The 19,478-nt window shown below is 44.6% G+C and overlaps 1 protein-coding gene across 3 annotated transcripts in view; it reads left to right on the top strand.

Moving 5' to 3' along the window:
- The first annotated feature begins 894 nt into the window (after positions 1 to 894).
- The window catches only part of MAPRE1 (microtubule associated protein RP/EB family member 1), a 33,070-nt gene continuing 14,486 nt past the window's right edge, over positions 895 to 19,478 (top strand). For 2 of the 3 annotated variants that reach the window (XM_060120251.1, XM_060120249.1), the window contains exons 1-4: positions 923 to 995; positions 5,633 to 5,756; positions 14,559 to 14,704; positions 16,652 to 16,859. In XM_060120251.1, coding sequence (XP_059976234.1) covers positions 5,636 to 5,756; positions 14,559 to 14,704; positions 16,652 to 16,859 — 475 coding nt within the window. In that variant the 5' untranslated portion in view covers positions 923 to 995; positions 5,633 to 5,635. Of the gene's footprint in view, positions 996 to 5,632; positions 5,757 to 14,558; positions 14,705 to 16,651; positions 16,860 to 19,478 lie in introns of all 3 variants that reach the window. The other variant, XM_060120250.1, reaches the window with a different exon arrangement.

Genomic DNA, 19,478 nt, shown 5'->3' with positions numbered 1-19,478 from the left:
CTCTTGCAATGCAGGTGCTATCACTCCTGCCACAGCCTCCTCCTGCCTAACACTAAGTCTGGTTTGTAATTAAATAGTGATGTGTAATTAGTTATGTGCTTTGCCTTCCCTGCTGGACTGGAAACTTTAAGAGCTCAGAGGCTATGTCTGGTTCTTGGTCATCACCAAAATCCTAGGGCCTGATTGATCAGGGAAAATAAATATTTGTTGAACACAAGAATAAATGATATTTGGACAAGGAAACCAGCTAGAAACCTGGATCAGTCTTTGTGATGCTGGGCAGTTGACCTCTCTGACCCTCAGTTTCCTCTTCTTTAAAATGGGTGTAATTCATTCTTTGAGCAAGTCTCTACTGAGAACCTATGTATCAGGCTCTGGGACACGGTGGGAACAGGACTGAGAAAAGCCTTGCTTCCGTGGAACTTATGGAAAGGCAGACAATAAAGGCATAAACAAACAAGATGACTATACTAAGAAAAAAACAGATGATGAGATTGTAGGGTCATTCTAGATAGAATAGTCACAGAATGTGTCTCTGAGGTGACTTTTAAGTCCTTCCTCAAAGCCCATATTGATTTATTTTTTATCCAGTAACTCATTTTTGTAGAAGTTTATTGTAAAACCAATTTTTTTGGCTACTGGGGGTGTAGAATTTGTAACTGGGTCCCGCCTTCTAGGCGGAGTCACACCGGCCCGAGGAGGGATCTCATTGGTTGTGGCAGACTACGCGGCTGCATTGCCCCGGCAGCCGGCGCCGCGCCCCTTGGGCACCCCAGCCGTCGATCAAGTGTCGGGCTCCGCCCCCAGTGCGCGGCTTAGTCCCTCTCTATAAAAGGAGCCGGCGGGCGATGACGAGCCTTTACGTCGGCGCGTAACGGGGGGCGGTGCGTGTGAGGTCATTGCGCGGGCGGGCGGGCGGGGTCAGGCGGTTTGAACGAGACGAAGACGGAACCGGAGCCGGGTACGGGCAGCGGACGCGGTCCAGCCGAGAGCCGGTGAGCCGGCTGGCGGGCATGGGGCGGCGGCCGGGGGCGGGCGGGCGGGCCTCGGGGCGGGTAGAGCGCCGGCGGGTCCTGCGAGCGGTGCTCGGGCCGCTTCCCTCAGCGGTGCGGTTCGGGCCGGGTGGGGGAAGGGCGGGGCCGTGACCCGGCGCGCGCGGGCCAGGCTGGGGGGCGCGCGCTCTCCGCTCTGCCGGGGGGCGGGGCCTCGGGCCGGAAGTGGGGGCTGCTTCTCGGCGTCTTGGGGGCTTATGGGCCGCGGCCGAGGCGTGGAACCCGGACGGCGGAGGCAGGAGGTTCCGGGGTGGCTGGGCCGGGTAGGGGGCGTGTGTGGTTGAAGTGGGTCCTGCTGGGAGCTCTGAGGACCCCCACTGTAGGAGACGGTGCTGCCTGATGATTAAGAGTTCGGGTTTTGGATTCATACCTGCATTGAATTCCCTGCTGTGCGATCTTGGGCAGGTGTTTTAATCTCTCTGGGCCTCAATTTTCTCATCCGTAAAACGGGGGACAAAGATACTACATGCAGAAAGCTCTCGTCGTGGTACATAGCAAAAAAGCAAAAAGCAGGCCAGCTCACTGGACTTCCTCCTTTCTTCATCGGTATTTGTTGAGCATCCCCTAGGTGCTAGGCACTGTGCTAAGCGCTGACTATACACCCAGGAGCAGGAGGGCAAAGACCTGCTTTCTAGGAGTCTACATTATGGTGGGAAGACAGGAAATGAGAAAATTAATACGTGGAAAAGATAATTCTATATGCTTACTGGGAAGATAATATAACAAGGTGACATGAACAGTGCTTTTTCAGTCCCTGCTTCACAGCTGACCTGGGGTGCTGCAGGGCAGAGCTTGGCCTCTCCTCCATTTTGGGAATGAGACTCCTGAGGCCCATTGAAGGAAGGTACACCGGGCCTGCCATCCACCTCTGTAATGGTGTATCTCTAAGAGTAGTAATAATAGCTGTTTGCTAATTGGGCACTTGCTGTGTGCCAGGTGTTGTGTGGCATTATGTCATTTAATATTACACTGTCTCTAAGAGTTATTATCTTCAGTTTACAAATTAGGGGACTGAGGCTCTGAGAGATGATTTGCTTTATGGTGTCCAGCAAGTGGCTGAATCCACGTCTGTGACTCAAGTCCAAGGCCCTTAACCTCTGTATTATGCTGCCTCCCTGAGGACCAGATCTGGAGGGCATGATTCATCCAATGTGCCCTTTGCGGTGGTGTGTCAAAGTGTGTAGGGGTTTCTGGCACATAGGGAAGCTTAGGACATGCTGTGCTTTCACTCAGATTCTCATTTAATCCTCACCACCACCTTGTGAAGATATTGTTCATCTTTTACAGGTAAGCTCCTTGTGATCCGGAAAGGTGAAGTATTTACTTAGGGTCACATTGCTTTTTTTCTGGTGGTACCTTGCTCCCCCTCTTTCCATAGGGCTCAGTATGGTGCCTTGAAAGTAATAGGTGCTCATCAGCCATCAGTGAATCAAAGTGGGTTTGGGGGCCTGTTAGGAGACCTGCTGAAGGAGAAGAGATACCTGGAGAGGCAAGGGGGAGCTTTTTTCAAGGCACTTGAAACCCGGATCAAGGAGCCTTTTAAGAGGGTGAGGTTTGCCTGGTGGTCATGGGGTCTTCCATTGAGGCCAAGCAGTGGGATCCTTGTAGAGGAAAAGTGAGCTGTCACTAGCTGTAGCTGAGGCTCTGAGAATCGGGCTCTGTTTTGACTGCCTGGAAGAGCCAATTAAGTAGTTGAGTTAGTGGATGTTTACTGCACATCTACAGGGTGCCTAACCCCATGTATTTAGTGGCTGCGGAGTTTGCAGAGCACATGGGGCTAGGTATTAATGTACTGCTAATGAAAGAGTTTTGAATTATATGATGATGAAAGGCCATTAATGTTTTCTGAGCTGGGGTGTGGTCAGGAGACACACGTGGCTTAACCAGCTGCTTACACTTTATGGCAGCATGACACACACATTACCCGATGTATGTATGGATGAATGTCGCCAAAATAGATTACAAGTGCTCAGCCTGGGACCGTGGTGGTTTTTGTTCGGATGTGTCTCGCCTTGGTACCTGATAATAGCATTTTGCGCACAGTATGCATTTCATTTATTCATTCACTTGGGGATTTTAAACAGAGGAGACACTTGGTCTGATTTTTGATTCAGAAGATTCTCCCTGGCTGCTGTGTAAAAACAGTTTGAGTTAGAGACTAATTTGATGGCTGTTGTGGTGGATGGAGATGAGAGATGGTGGTGGCAAGTCTCAGGCACTGTTTTTGGCGCTGGAGATAGGAGGATGAGTGAGACAAGGTCCCTCCCCGCCCTGGCGCTTGTTTGTTTAATACCAAATAATTTTTTGTGCATTATCTAATTTAAACCTCACCTCACCCTTTTCAGATTGGTAGCATTAACTCACAAGATAACTGAGGTGTATTGAAGTTAAGTAACTTGCCCAAGGTTATACAACTAATGAGTGACAGCCTCACGTTCAAACCCAGGCTTCAAATACTCAGCTCTTGGTATGGAGCAAATTGCCTACTGGTCCAGATCTCATCCGGGAATGATTCAGAAATGAAGAGGTAATGACAGTTGCAGAGGTTTGAATGAAGTGCTGTGGGATTAATTTCCCAGTGGAGTCAGGAACTAAATTGTATTGGCTCCTTGTATAACATGGTTTTCTCATTTGAGTTTAAGTAATAGTGTTGATAGTTTGCTTTCTGAAAAGAGTTTACAGAGACACATTTTTCTTTCTCCTGCCAGGCTGAAAACAGGTAGCATTTACTGAGCCCGTCGTGTGCAAGTCAGTGTGCTGAGTGCTGCGGGGGATGGGGGAATGTGGGATGTGAGGGCACAGACCTGCCAAGTCATTTATCTCTCTAGACCGCAGTCACCTCTGTTCATAAAAAGGGGATTGGATGGGAGATCTTCATCTTCCGGCTCTCACATTCTGTAGCTGTGTGACTCGTGAGGCGTGCAGGAGACACGTGGGAAGTCTAGCTAGTCGCTAGGTGAAGGAATGAAGTGCCACAAGAGAGCATGGCGACCCATGGTGGTTCCAAATTTGCTCTGAGTTTTTTTCCTCCTGTTGGTCATATTGATGTCACATGAAATGAGGAAAATTAAAAGTGTCAAGGTCATCTTGAAATTTAATATTTTATAGTCATGTGTCCTCATGGTAATTGCCCAGGGATTTCATTTAGATCTGGATACACCTCCCCTTATCTCATATTGCTTGAGTCTTCCCTTGTGGGATCTTAGTTCCCCGACCAGGGATCGAACCCGTGCCCCTGGCAGTGGAAGCATGGCATCGTAACCACTGGTCTGCCAGGAAAGTCCCAGGGTGATTTTTTCAAACTTAAACGAGAGTGTGATTCTACCCCACTTAAATCCCCACAATGGATTCCTTAACAGTTAAAGAATAAAATCTAAACTCCTCACCACGGCCTGCAGAGTCCTAACAGGATCTGGCTTCTTCACTTCTTTTCCCACTTCTGTTCCTGCTATCCCTTCTGCTCACTGGGCTGTAGGCACCCTTCTTCCACATCTTCGCGGGGCTGCCTCCTTCTGATCCTTAAGCTCAAACATCAACTCCGAGAGGCTTTCCCTGACCACATTCCCCTCCACCCTCATTACATAAATGGTCGCCTGAAATGACATTTGTTTGTGTATGTGGTCAGTGTCAGACTTCTACTAGAAAGTGAGCTTCCTGTGGACAGGCAACTTGTCTTTCTTGCATATCTTTTTCCCTGTCCCTAGAACAGTGCTTGGTAAACATTTTCAGTTAATGTGTTTCTCTGTGCTTGTTTTGAATTGGAAAGCCTGGCAGAAAGGTGAGGGGCAGATTTTCTAGGGGAGGGGAAAGAATGTGGGTGATGGGGCCGGGCAGACTTGGCTGCCAGTTCCTAGGGCTTCTGTGCTGCACCTTTTGCCTTATCTGTAAAATGAGGAGAATAAAGTGAGCCTTGCAGTGAGTTGTTGGGTTAAGTGACAAGTGTCTGCTAAGCTCCTGGTGCTTAGTAGGCCCTCAGATGCCCTGTCTTCAGGAGGCTCAGCAGAGAATTGGTACTAAGGTCTCTTCACTGTGAGGTCATTTGCCAACACCTTGTAGTACTTAGGTTATTGAAAAGGTTATTTACTTTTTTGATTATAAAAGTGGACATAGTCTTTAAAGAAAATTTGGAAAACTTTATAGTGAAAACTATAAAGAGAAATTAATACAAAAGCCCACCATCTGAAGAAAACTGGTGTAAACATATTGATATGTTAGTGGATAAACTTGGATTGACGTTTTCTAAGCAGAGAACATTTTTGCTTGTGCATCGGCCTCCCTTCATAAAACAATCATTCCTTTACTTAGTGTCTTTTGTAGCTTAAAATTTTATACCAATCACATTAAAATGGGGCCTGAATTTTAGGCTGGCTGATGTTGGGCAGTTCATTTCAGGTCATGTTTATTCATGGAAATCCAGGCTCGTGGCTGGAATCCTAGTGTCTCTGGTTTGGCCTGTTGGGGAAGAAGGTGAGGCTTATAAATTGAGTGTCCCCACAGGTCTGCTCTGGTGACTCCAGGAAATGCTTGCTCCTTCTTGCTGCCCAATAACACGAGTCCTTCTCTTCTCCTCACATGTGTAGAAGATGGCAGTGAATGTGTACTCAACGTCGGTCACCAGTGATAACCTCAGTCGACATGACATGCTGGCCTGGATCAATGAGTCTCTGCAGTTGAATCTGACAAAGATTGAACAGTTGTGCTCAGGTAAGAGAAATCAGTAGGCCCCTTTTCCAGGAAAGTCTGCGGGTCCTTCAGGGATGCACAGGCCCGTATCTGATTGCAAAAGGTATAGGTTCAGGTTCTGTGTTGGGGCTGCCCGGTTTCTTTCAGCTCTGCCCTGGTTCCACTTCCGAGAGGAACTGTGCTTAAAAAGAGCGTGCTCTGTTCTGGCCTGTGTGTCCCCCGTCTCCCGCTGTAGAGGCTCCATTCTGAGGCCTGCAGCTTAGTCCCAGCTTCTCCATCTGCACTGTTGTGCATCCAGTTTTGAAGTGACTTATTTAAGGACAATAATTATAATTGTTCTAGTTCTATATTAGTTTATCAGTGGTGTTTCTTATTTTTTAAATTAATTAATTAATTAATTATTTATTTTTGGTTGCATTGGGTCTGTGTTGCTGCATGTGGGCTTTTCTCTAGTTGTGGCGAGTGGGGGCTACTCTTCGTTGTGGTGCGCGGGCTTCTCATTGCAGTGGCTTCTCTTGTTGCGGAGCACGGGGTCTAGGCGCGCAGGCTTCAGTAATTGTGGCACGTGGGCTCAGTAGTTGTGGCTCACGGGCTCTAGAGCACAGGTTCAGTAGTTGTGATGCATGGGCTTAGTTGCTCCACCGCATGTGGAATCTTCCCGGACCAGGGCTCGAACCCATGTCCCCTGCATTGGCAGGCAGGTTCTTAACCACTGCGCCACCAGGGAAGCCCTCAGTGGCATTTCTTATTCCCAAGTAGCACAAGCCCAAACTCAGGCAAGTTTGCCGTTTCAGCCACAACTTTATTGACCTATTGTTTACTAAGAATCCGGCAGAGAGGTAATGATTTAAAACAAGAACAAAAACATGTTCTGTTTCTGTGTATACTAATTGTATAACCTTTAGAAAACTAGAGAGAAGAAAATAAAAAATGCCGCTCGTTTCATTTTGAGAAAGCCACTGTTTGGGTGTTTTCTGTGCACATATATATTTGTATATATTCCAGTTTTTTTTCACTTAACATTAAATAGTGGATATTCTCTAGTGTCTTTCACTGTCTTGGAAATAATTACGTTTAATGGCTGTATACTATTTCTTTCTATAGATATGGTGGAGTTGTTTAATATCTTCCCAATTTTTGGACGTTTAGGTTATTTCCAACTTTTTTTCTTTTTTCTTTTTTTAAAAAATAAATCTGTTTATTTATTTATTTAGTTTGGGCTGAGTTGGGTCTTAGTTGTGGCACGCAGCATTTTTTTTTTTTTTTTTTTTTTTTTTGCTGTACGCGGGCCTCTTACTGTTGTGGCCTCTCCCGTTGCGGAGCACAGGCTCCGGACGCGCAGGCTCCGCAGCCATGGCTCATGGGCCCAGCCGCTCCGCGGCATGTGGGATCTTCCTGGACCGGGGCACGAACCCATGTCCCCTGCATCGGCAGGCGGACTCTCAACCACTGCGCCACCAGGGAAGCCCAGCATTTTTTTTTTATTAAGTTTTGTAAACTTTCAGATGATTGTAGAAGTGTACAGGCATACCTCGTTTTTTTGTTGTTTTTGTTTTGGTTTTTTCTTAAATTTATTTACATTTGTTTATTTAGCTGGGTCGGGTCTTAGTTGCAGCACGTGGGCTCTTTGTGGCACACAGGCTTCTCTAGTTGCGGTGCGGAATCAGTAGTTGGGGCGCATGGGTTTAGTTGCCCTGCGGCATGTGGCATCTTAGTTCCTTGACCAGGGATCGAACCCGTGTCCCCTGCATTGGAAGGTGGATTCTTTTTGGTTTTTTTTGGCTGTGTTGGGTCTTCATTGCTGCACGTGGGCTTTCACTAGTTGCGTTGAGCTGGTGCTACTCTTCGTTGCGGTGCGCGGGCTTCTCATTGTGGTGGCTTCTCTTGTTGCGGAGCACAGGCTCTAGGCGCGCGGGCTTCAGTAGTTGTGGCATGCGGTCTCAGTAGTTGTGGCACACGGGCTTAGTTGCTCTGCAGCATGTGAGATCTTCCCAGACCAGGGGTCAAACCTGTGTCATTGGCAGGTGGATTCTTAACCACTACACCACCAGAGAAGTCCCTGGAAGGTGGATTCTTAACCACTGGACCACCAGGGAAGTGCCCAGGGATCTTTAGTTGTGGCATGTGAACTCTTTAGTTGTGGCATGTGGGATTTCGTTCCCTGACCAGGGCTCGAACCTGGGCCCCCTGCATTGGGAGCACGGAGTCTTAGCCACTGGACCAACAGGGAAATCCCTCCCCTGTGAGATTTAATCTCAGTTTTATAGATAGTCAGAGAGGCTAGATGTAAACTTGTACAGTGAGACAGGGTTGCCCAGGAGTCATGCTTATTAAACATCTGTTGCTTTCTTAGTCGTAGCCACTGGCTGTTAGTCTTAGATCCGTGCTGCTTTCCCCCTACTTTCTGTTAATTTCCTCAGTTTCACTGCCACATCCCCATTTGTTGGAGGCTTTTAAAGCACTTGTTTGCCTCATGATTAATGGGGGAGATGAGGTCATCTTAGTTTTCATTGGAGCCAGCTTTTTCACCAGCAGTTTCTCCCTAAAAATTACCTCTTTCTATTATAAATATACTCCAAGATGTATTTCACTTAGTTAATTCAAAAATGAGATCTCATTTCACATGTAGATAAGTTGTATATGTGCTGATCTGGCTCCAGATTTGTCTCATTCAGACAGGGAGCTGTCATGAGTAGTCAGGACTGGGCATGAAGAGATTTCAGTCTGCACTGAGCCATGTGACTTTGGACGAGCCCCATAACTTTTTAAAGAAAATTATTTTATTCTTATTTATTTATTTTTATTTCTTGGCTGCTCCGTGCAGCATGTGGGATCTTAGTTCCCCAACCAGGGATTGAACCCACACCCCCTGCATTGGAAGCACGGAGTCTTAACCACTGGATCACCAGGGAAGTCCCGAGTCCCATAATGTTCTGGTTCCTCATCTGTGAACTGGGGTAGTAGGATCTGGTTCACCTTTTGCGCTGTTGTGAGGCTCACCTGTAAAAATAGCTCTCAGATACTGATTCTGCACCAGACCCTTGAGGTGAACCTACATCTCTCAAGGGGCAGGACACATTCTCGTTTTACACAGGAGGAGACTGCACGGGGCACAGCTTAGACGTTATAGAGCCTGATTTTGAACCCAGGATCTTTCTGACCACACAGCCTGTACTCTTTCTGCTGTATACATGCTCTGTCTTCTTAAAAGAAGCATTTGGAGGAGAGTTGAACAAATGTAAATTACATATTATCAATTATAGTGATATTGTCTCATTAAAAATCTGTGAAGAGTTTCAACTTGGCCTGCTGCCTGCCATTTTTCTCATCCTAGATAAAGGGCTTTTCCCCAGTAGAACGTGCAGAATACTTCTTTTTTTTTCTTTAAAATTTTATTTATGTATTTATTTTTGGCTGTGTTGGGTCTTCGTTGCTGCGCGCAGCCTTTCTTGTTGCAGCGAGCGGGAACTACTCTTCATTGCGGTGAGTGGGCTTCTCATTGCAGTGGCTTCTCTTGTTGTGGAGCACGGGCTCTAGGTGTGCGGGCTTCAGTAGTCGTGGCACGTGGGCTCAGTAGTTGCGGCTCATGGGCTCTAGAGCACAGGCTCAGTAGTTGTGGTGCACGGGCTTAGTTGCTCTGTGGCATGCAGGTTCTTCCCAGACCAGGGCTCGAACCCGTGTCCCCTGCATTGGCAGGTGGCTTCTTAACCACCAGGGAGGTCCCAGTGCAGAATACTTACGCACGTGATTTATAAACAAACTTCTGTTCACAGTTAGTTCACCTCTTGAGAGCTGTGTGGGACTTTTCTCAGAGTATGTAGAAGGTTGTGTTGTGTTTCACACTGACGTTTAGGAAATGGGGTCTCAGCTTCCAGTATGAGACCAAACAGGATGAGCCGCAGACACCGTGTCCCTGAAAAAGGTCTGCTGCCTGGGGACTGGAGTCTGAGAGAAAGTGAGGCTCCTCAGATTCTCGTGTTTACTGAGGCCCGAGGAGAATCCAAGTGACGTTTAACACTGGAGCCTGGTCCCTCCTGATGTTACCTCTGATGAGCAGGGGGTCATGCAGATCAGAGTTCTCTACCAAGCCCAAGCTTTGAAAGGTAGGAATAGGTTTTTCCCTGAGAGGGCAAAGCTCTGAGGTCTTACACTATTCATGTGCTGGCTGCCTGTGAAATGGCTGAGTTTTATCAGCATTGTGGGCTCCCTGCCTCCAACAGTGAAGTGAGCCATTGCTTGGCTCTTGTAGTGAGATAAGGTGAGGATGACTTTCAGTGACAGAGTGGCCGCTTGTTTCAAGATTCATTACATTCCGTAGTCTCTCTGTTTTGGAGAGTTAGTCAAGTATTTTGAAAAGATAGTCATCAAGGAAAAAACCCTGATCACAGAGAAAGATTCTGATGGGATCGCTGTGTCAGAAGGGGGGTGCTGAAAAAAAAGGGAGTTCCCTGGTGGCCCAGTGGTTAGGATTCTAGACTTTCACTGCCATGGCCTGGGTTCAATCCCTGGTTGGGGAGCTGAGATCCTGCAAGCCAGGCGGTGTGGCCCAAAAGAAGGGGTGGGGGTAGGGGTGCCATTTGCTTTCCATTCCTCTCTTCCTTCGATTCCAGTCAATGATCAGGCCCCTCTGCGCTTTTCCAAGGGTGCAGCATGGTGCTCTGAACATGTCAGGTGGCTCTCACTGAATGTTCTCGGATCCCCCTTCCTTGCCTTCTCCCCTCCATCCTGGCCTCCTTCACAGCTCTGTGCTGTACAGAGTAGGAGAGGTGTGTGGATGCTCCCAGGCAAAAGCTAGGTTTCCTTTTTTCTTAGCTCATTGTGGGGCCCTGCCAGCCTTCTAGTTGATATAACATAGCTTGTCAGTCTTGCTCCCAGAGCTGCTCTGAGAGTGAGACCAAGAGCCTGACCAGCCCTCACCCACTTTGTTTTCACCTCACGTTGGCTCCCTTTTCCAGACACTCCATTTTGGGCCATAATTCCACCATTCTTCTAGTGTCGCAGGCCTGAGAATCATCTTTTTAGGCTAACTCACAAAATTCTCTGTGTCTTCTGCAGGGTCTTTTGCTGTAACCCCTTCTCAGTTTGCAGGCTGCTGCCATAGTGACCTCCTAACAGGGCCCTACGTTCCCTGCAGGCTCCCCTCCCCCACTCTTCTTTTATTGTATCAGATAGTCTGCAGCCTTTCAAAGAGATCATCTTTTATTGTCACTTCTCTGCTCAAGGAAGTATCTCTTTTTTTTTTTTTTTTTTTTTTTTTTTTTGCTGTACGCGGGCCTCTCACTGCTGTGGCCTCTCCCGTTGCGGAGCACAGGCTCCGGACACACAGGCTCCGCGGCCATGGCTCGCGGGCCCAGCCACTCCGCGGCATGTGGGATCTTCCGGGATCGGGGCACGAACCCGTGTCCCCTGCATCGGCAGGCGGACTCTCAACCACTGCGCCACCAGGGAAGCCCGGAAGTATCTCTTTAAAGTATTTTGCCTAATTCTTCAAGTACCTCTTGGTGTTAATTAAAGCAAGAGACAAGAAACTTATTTTCTTCTGATTATAAGTAATTAGATCTTCTTCATAGAAACATTAAGAAGAAAACCATAATCTGCTGTATTGTCACAAGTGATATTGTTATCGTTTAGCTGTATTTTTTTCCCCTAATTACGGTTTTATTTATTGAATTCTTACTATAGGCCAGGCACTTTCTAAAGTGCTTTACCTGTATAACCTCAGTGCGGGGGGGTGGGGGGGAGGTAAGGACTGTCATCACCATTTTATAGATAGAGAAACTGAGACAGAGAAGTTAAACAGCTTGCCCAAGGTTACTCATTTTAGCTGTCTGTACATTCAGTATTTTCTATAATTTTAAAACATAATTGACATCCTTTTTGAATAACTGAAAGTCTCAAATGGTTTAAAATTCAAAAGGAACAAAAAGATAAACAACAAAAAGTCTCCCTGTGAAAAGTAAGCCCATCTACTAGCCACCCAGTTCCCCAACCCAGAAGTAACCAGTGTTGTCAGCTGGGTGGCCTCCAGAGAGAGTGTATACAAGCAGAAACATCCATCTGTCTGTATTTTGTGTGTGTGTTCTCTTTCCCCCCTTTTACACAAGTGGTAGTGTTTAATTGCACTGGACACTCTGGAGAGTGTTCCATATCCATGTAGCAGGTGCCACTTTCTTTTCTTTTATGGCTGTGTAGTACCATAATTTCCTTGGATCAGTCCCCTATTAATAGACATTTAGTTTGTTTCCAGTCTATTGCTATTACAGACCGTTGCAGTAAGTAACAAATACAAGCACACAATGTTGTACGGTTTTGTTTCTTGCTTTTACAATTAAAATAGGATTATGTTTCACTTGTTAAAATGTCTCGAGGCTGACTTTTTTTTTTTTTTTTTGCGGTACGCGGGCCTCTCACTGTTGTGGCCTCTCCCGTTGCGGAGCACAGGCTCCGGACGCACAGGCTCAGTGGCCATGGCTCACGGGCCCAGCTGCTCCGCGGCATGTGGGATCCTCCCAGACCGGGGCACGAACCCGTGTCCCCTGCAATGGCAGGCGGACTCCCAACCACTGCGCCACCAGGGAAGCCCTGCTGTATTTTTTTTAAATTGGTATTACTTTATTAAATTCACTTTTTTTTTTTTTTTTTTTTTTTGCTGCACTGGTGGCTTGTGGGATCTTAGTTCCCTGACCAGGGATTGAACCCAGGCCCTCGGCAGTGAAAGTGCAGAGTCCTAACCACTGGACTGCCAGGCTATATTTTTTAAAAAAATCATTTCCTTAGGTTGGCTCCCCATGTGTTTATCAGCTGTTTACATTTTTTTGTGTGAATTGTCCAGTTGATTTGTCTATTTTTAGTGGGGTCTCAGTGTTTTTCTTTGTTAACTCTTTCAGTCAGAGCGTAGCAGCATGGTAAGCCTCTTTCTTCCCTGATTCAGGAAATGCTTCTTTATTCCAGGGTAGGGTGTTCTAATATGGTGTATAATGACATGGAAAAGAGCAATGGACAGGGAGTCAGGATACCTGGGGTCTGGTTCTAAGCTTGGTCTCTTGCTTCTGTAGTCTTTGGCCACAGTTTCTCGTCCTCAGTTTTTACATTTATAATGGCTATAAGGATTCTTCTATCACTAAAATAAAAACAACATTCTTCAAGCAGGTTTTTTTCTGAGAAGCAGATGACTGCTGTTTTGAATGGAAAGTCCCACGAATGGCCTGAGAATTTAGTAAATGCACATTATTTTGCTGGTTCAGAAAGAATATCTTTCATGTGTAAAGCAGTGCTGTGGGTGTAGATGCTTAATAGATTATCTTCTGTGTGTGTGTGTTTTAAGTTGATTTGTATGCATCAGGATCCAAACCAGATCTGTACATTGCAATTGGTAAATTATGACTTTTAAATCTCCTTTATTTTATTTTTTTAAAATAAGTTTATTTATTTTACTTATTCATTTTTGGCTGCGTGGAGTCTTCGTTGCTCTGAGCAGACTTCGCTAGTTGCGGCGAGCGGGGGCTACTCTTCGTTGCGGTGCGCGGGCTTCTCATTGCGGTGGCTTCTCTTGTTGTGGAGCACGGGCTCTAGGTGCACGGGTTTCAGTAGTTGTGGCACCTGGGCTTCAGTAATTGTGGCTCGTGGGCTCTAGAGCGCAGGCTCAGTAGTTGTGGCTCATGGGCTTAGTTGCTCTTGCAGCATGTGAGATCTTTCCGGACCAGGGATCGAACCCGTCCGTGTCCCCTGCATTGGCAGGCGGACTCCCAACCACTGCGCCACCAGGGAAGCCCAGTGCTTCCATTTTAAGAAGCATAAATGTTGCTAATTCATTGCCTGGTACATAATTCCCATAGTATATTTCTGTTAGATGAGTAAATAACCACCTCAAGAATCAGGCTTTCACTTTCTGGTGCTCCTTTCTACTAAGCATGTCACTCTGGTCATTGAAATGCTTCTGCTTTCTTTGTATCTTTCCAAAAATAATGATAATGGCGCTGTTTATGCCAGATCTGGCAGGGAGCCAATTTGGCCTGATGTAAAATAAGTTGAATATGCGTATTAAGGCGGCCTCGTTCTGCAGAACACCTATTGCTTAGTCGCTGGATTTCTTGCCTCCTTTCCTGAAAGGACAGTAAGTGCACATGAAGCCTGCCCTGTATTAGGAGAGTGTATTTTGGTAGGCATTAGAGAAGTAACATTTCTGGAAATACTAAGTGCCAGGAAAACACTTTTGGGGGTGGTGATGGATAAAAATGGGCAAGTGGAGGAAGGAGTGAAATTGGGGAACAAATGGGATGAAATATATGCAATAATTTCTTATAGTGGCCTTTAAAATTGAAAAAATTTGAATGGAGGAACACAAAAATGTCTTCTATTCAACTTTGTTTATAAAATGATAGGTAAGTTTATTTAGAGATGTAAAAAGCTCAGGGAGGCAAACATCTTAGAAAAAACTTTTTTTTTAAACCTTTGTCAGAGGATGGATCTTTGAAATACAGGGGAAATCCCTCCTCCTGCTGACATTCATTTTTCTTTGTAGTTGTCCTTTTATTGTCATGCTGGTTTTCTTATAAAGAATAGTTTTAAAATTTCATGGGAACATTCTTCTTTTCGTCATGGGGTTCCAGGTTGCAAGTGTGTTGTAGAACTTACCAGCTAAAACCACAGTCCTATTATCAATTTCAAAGTCAAGTGGTAATGAAGCTTTGGGGTTTTGTAGATCCACTTCACAACTTTTAAAATTTAGTGGGTTAAGCAGGTTTGGGTAAATTTTCACCCTGCTGCTTTAATAGCTACTGCATTTAATGACCTAGTGTGTATTTTCTTCTGTTACTCATTCAGGGGCTGCCTATTGTCAGTTTATGGACATGCTGTTCCCTGGCTCCATTGCCTTGAAGAAAGTGAAATTCCAAGCTAAGCTAGAACACGAGTACATCCAGAACTTCAAAATACTACAAGCAGGTTTTAAGAGGATGGGTGTTGACAAAGTAAGTAAACTTTATTCTTTCATTTAGGGTGTTTCTTAACTAGTGGTAATTACTAAGGATACAGATTCTGGGCCATGACTTTGGACATTTTGTTTTTCTTTTCCCAATTTATATGGTTATCTTGTCTCCAGCTAACAGAATTTACTGGGAGCAAAGTTTCCCTCTGCTCTCCTACCACCGGTTCCCTTACGGTCTTCTTTCTTCATCATGAAGTTGGTAACTGTCTGAAAGATCAATCTGTAAATCTGTACCCCTGATTTTTTTAAAAATTTTATTACTGTTTAATCTCTATTAGTCTGAGGTCTAACTCGTTTAATCTCTGAATTTACTTCTGTAAAGCATACCATATGGTAGAATAAGTAGCTCTAATAGAGAAGGTTCTAGAACTACTTGATTTTTATAGCAAAGTACAAAGAAGATGGCTGGCAGGTGCTGGAATGTTCTCTTTTGCCCCCAAGGTTATTTGAAGCTACCAGAAACACAGACCACCAAGCTTCATTAGGGTAAATAGCTTTGTTTTAGTAGATAACAGATTATTGCAAAATTAAGTAGTTTCCCCCCCATTAGAAGGGCTTATCCTTTAAGCCATTTTGGAGTGGGGCATTTTTTTTTTAGTAAAGCTTGTGATCGTCCCCTGATTATTTTGCTGCTGTATCTGGTTTTTATTTACTTTGAAATCAGTCTTATTTTTATTTTAGTTTTGTCTCTGTACAATATATAAAATACACATTTGGGGCCTCCCTGGTGGCGCAGTGGTTGAGAGTCCGCCTGCCGATGCAGGGGATACGGGTTCGTGCCCCGGTCTGGGAGGATCCCATGTGCCGCGGAGCGGCTGGGCCCGTGAGCCATGGCCGCTGGGCCTGCGCATCCGGAGCCTGTGCTCCGCAACGGGAGAGGCCACAACAGTGAGAGGCCCGCATACCGCAAAAAGAAAAAAAAATAAAAATAAAAATAAAAAAAATAAAATACACATTTGTGTTGGAAGAATATCATTTAGTTATCAGGCATAGTTTAAACTAGGTGTAGCTTATTATACGCAGTAATTTTTCTTTTTCTTTTTATGGAATTTATTTTTTTGAATAAGGAAAAATTTTGAAGTATATAAGTTAGAATAGTGCAGTGATTTCCCATGTACCTCAGTGATTATCAACTCAGGGCCAGTTTTGTTTCATGTATACCTCTACCCCACCCCCTGTACTCGTGGATTGTGAGTTACGGACATAACATTTTATTTGTAAATGTTTCAGTATCACACAGAGAAATTTTTTAAAAATTATTTGCTCAGATGGGTGGATATAGTTCAAATTGTAACTGGAATCCTTGAAGAATTAAAAGATAGTTAAGCTCTGGCCAGCAGTCCCACCATTGGAAGTAATACCTGATAACACAGTATTCTTGTACAATAAAAAACTTACAGGTCCTTTAAAGTATGTTTTAATAGGATTGGAATTACTTGAAAAACATACCATTTTGTAGAAGTTTATCCCAGGACTGATTCCGTACGTTGACCTATTTTTAAGACAGAATTTTTTTTAGCACAGTTCATCGTGGATGCCTGTGGTTAGTTTGTGCTCTGGATTTCATACCTTGTGACAGGCACCGTGGCCGTGCAAGTTCCATGGGAGCTTTACTCTTTACAGTGGAATGACATATCTTAGGATGTGTTTGGATGTGTATATGTGACTTATTTATGATACTTGTTTCTTTTGCATTTCTGATTTCTTTTGATGGACTTGGAAGGACTGGCTGTTGTTAAGTTCTCTGTGGAAGGCAAATTGAATGAAACTTGCTCTACAAACTTCCAGGGGCTTACTTAGCACTTAGTTCTTGCCTCTAAATTATTTTTTTCTCCTTTGGCAGAGCTTTATACTGATTTGATGGACGTGTTTGATGCTTGCCAGAAGCTTCTTCTTGCTTTGGGCTAAATAGTCTTGTGTTTCTCTGCAGATAATTCCTGTGGACAAATTAGTAAAAGGAAAGTTTCAGGACAATTTTGAATTCGTTCAGTGGTTCAAGAAGTTTTTTGATGCAAACTATGATGGGAAAGACTATGACCCTGTAGCTGCCAGACAAGGTCAAGAAACTGCGGTGGCCCCCTCCCTTGTTGCTCCAGCTCTGAACAAACCGAAGAAACCTCTCAGCTCTAGCAGTGCAGGTAAAACAAACGAACAAACAAACCAAAAAACCCCCCAAAACCCACACACAAAAAATACCATTTCCAAATATATTCATTCTTAGAGTATTCAGTCAGAAGGAATTGGGTAGCTGTAGGCTTAAGGAGCTTAAAGAGCATAAGCCCAGCCACATGGCCCAGGCATGGATTGTGGCATCAGGGCCCTGTGTGTGTTCTTAGATCTCTGGAGCCCTGTGTAATCACTTCACCTCTACCCTGCTGTTTCCTCCTCTGTAAAAGGGGAATTTCAGTACTTGCCCCTAGAGGGCTGTTCTTGAGGCCTGAATGAGTTACTGTATCGATTTGGCCAACACACTTTAGTTGGAATAGAAGTCCCTCAGGTTAGCTCACATAAAAGAGAGTTAGTTTGAACACAAGGGCATTTCATCTTAGAGCCCTTGGATGGGAAGTTGCAACCATACCTGAACTCCTGGGAACTGAAGGAGCTTTCTAGGTCTCTTGGGGACTGCTCTTGGCTCTGCGTCATTGTTCTGTCTGCAGACCAGCTTCCTGCACTTACTCACGGCTTCCCTGCCCTCCCTAGAGTGCTAAGTTCTGTGCTGCCAGCAGAATCTAGGAGTCCGGGGGAGGCTGTTTTTAGACACTTTCTTTAAAAGTCTTGTCCTGGTAGGTTTCCCCAAATTGTTTGCAGCAGTACACTCACAGAACATATACTTTGGGGCAGGGTGGATGTGCTGCAGGTGCTAACTCCTCCTCAGAAGGTGGCAAGAACGTTAGTTAAGGTCGCCTAGTACCTTGAGGGAGAGGCTGATCCATCTGGTAGGTAGCGAGGGACATTGAGTACTTTGTAATTTTGATAGCTTTATTGAGCTCTGATTCACTTACCATACAATTCACCCACTTAAAGTATACAATTGAATGGTTTTTAGTACATTCATAGGTGTGTTCTACTATTGCCATAATCAGTTTTAGAACATTTTCATTACCCCCCAGAAGAAACCTCATGTGTGCTTAATAGCAGTCACTTCCCATTTTCCCCCAACCCTCCTCCCTCCCTGCCAATCCTAGGCAACTACTAATCCACTCTCTGTCTGTGGATTTACTTATTCTGAACATTTCTGAATGGGATTATAGAATACATAGTCTTTTGTGTCTGGCTTCTTTCATTTAGCATAATGTTTTCAAGGTTCATCCATATTATATCATATATCAGTACTCCATTCCTTTTTATAGCCAAATAACATTCTATTGTATGGTTGTAGCACATTTTATTTATTCATCAGTTGATGGTGATTTGAGTTCTTTTCATTTTTTAGCTTTTACGAACAATGCTGCTATGACCATTCATATACAAGTTTCTGTGTGGGCATATGTTTTTTCTTGGGGTATATATCCAAGAGTATATACTCTTTTTTCTTAAAAAAATTTTTTTTAACATCTTTATTGGAGTATAATTGCTTTACAATGGTGTGTTTCTGCTTTATAACAAAGTGAATCAGCTATAAATATAGATATATCCCCATATCTCCTCCCTCTTGCGTCTCCCTCCCACCCTTCCTATCCCACCCCTCTAGGTGGTCACAGAGCACCGAGCTGATCTCCCTGTGCTATGCAGTTGCATCCCACTAGCTATTTTACATTTGGTAGTGTATATAAGTCCATGCCACTCTCCCACTTCGTCCCAGCTTATCCTTCCCCCTCCCTGTGTCCTCAAGTCCATTTTCTACGTCTTTGTGTTTTTTCCTGTCCTGCCCCTAGGTTCTTCAGAACCATTTTTTTTTTCTTTAGATTCCATATATATGTGTTAGCATACAGTATTTGTTTTTCTCTTTCTGACTTAAATTAACTTCACTCTGTAGGACAGACTCTAGGTCCATCCACCTCACTACAAATAATATCGTTTCTTTTTATGACTGAGTAAGATTCCATTGTATATATGTGCCACATCTTCTTTATCCATTCATCTGTCAGTGGACACTTAGGTTGCTTCCATGTCCTGGCTATTGTAAATAGAGCTGTAATGAACATTGTGGTACATGACTCTTTTTAAATTATGGTTTTCTCAGCGTATATGCCCAGTAGTGGGATTGCTGGGTCATATGGCAGTTCTGTTTTTAGTTTTTTAAGGAACCTCCATACTGTTCTCCATAGTGGCTGTATCAGTTTACACTCCCAGCAACTGTGCAAGATTCCCTTTTCTCCACACCCTCTCCAGCATTTATTGTTTGTAGATATTCTGATGATGGCCATTCTGACTGGTGTGAGGTGATACCTCATTGTAGTTTTGATTTGCATTTCTCTAATGATTAATGATGTTGAGCATTCTTTCATTTGTTTGTTGTCAATCTGTATATCTTCTTTGGAGAAATGTCTATTTAGGTCTTCTGCCCATTTTTGGATTGGGCTTTTTTTTGATACTGAGCTGCATGAGCTGCTTGTAAATTTTGGAGATTAATCCTTTGTCAGTTGCTTCATTTACAAATATTTTCTCCCATTCTGAGGGTTGTCTCCAAGAGTATATACTCTTGGAGCAGAATTCTTGGGTCATATGGTAACTCTGTTTAACCTTTGACAGAACTACCTGATGGTTTTCCAGAGTGACTGAATCATTCTATTTTCCCATCAGCAGAGTGTATGAGG

Source organism: Mesoplodon densirostris, chromosome 16 (assembly GCF_025265405.1).
Source record: "Mesoplodon densirostris isolate mMesDen1 chromosome 16, mMesDen1 primary haplotype, whole genome shotgun sequence".
NCBI lineage: Eukaryota > Metazoa > Chordata > Mammalia > Artiodactyla > Ziphiidae > Mesoplodon > Mesoplodon densirostris.
The sequence above is the reverse complement of the archived record's forward strand: the minus strand, read 5'-3'. Positions and strand labels throughout refer to the sequence as shown.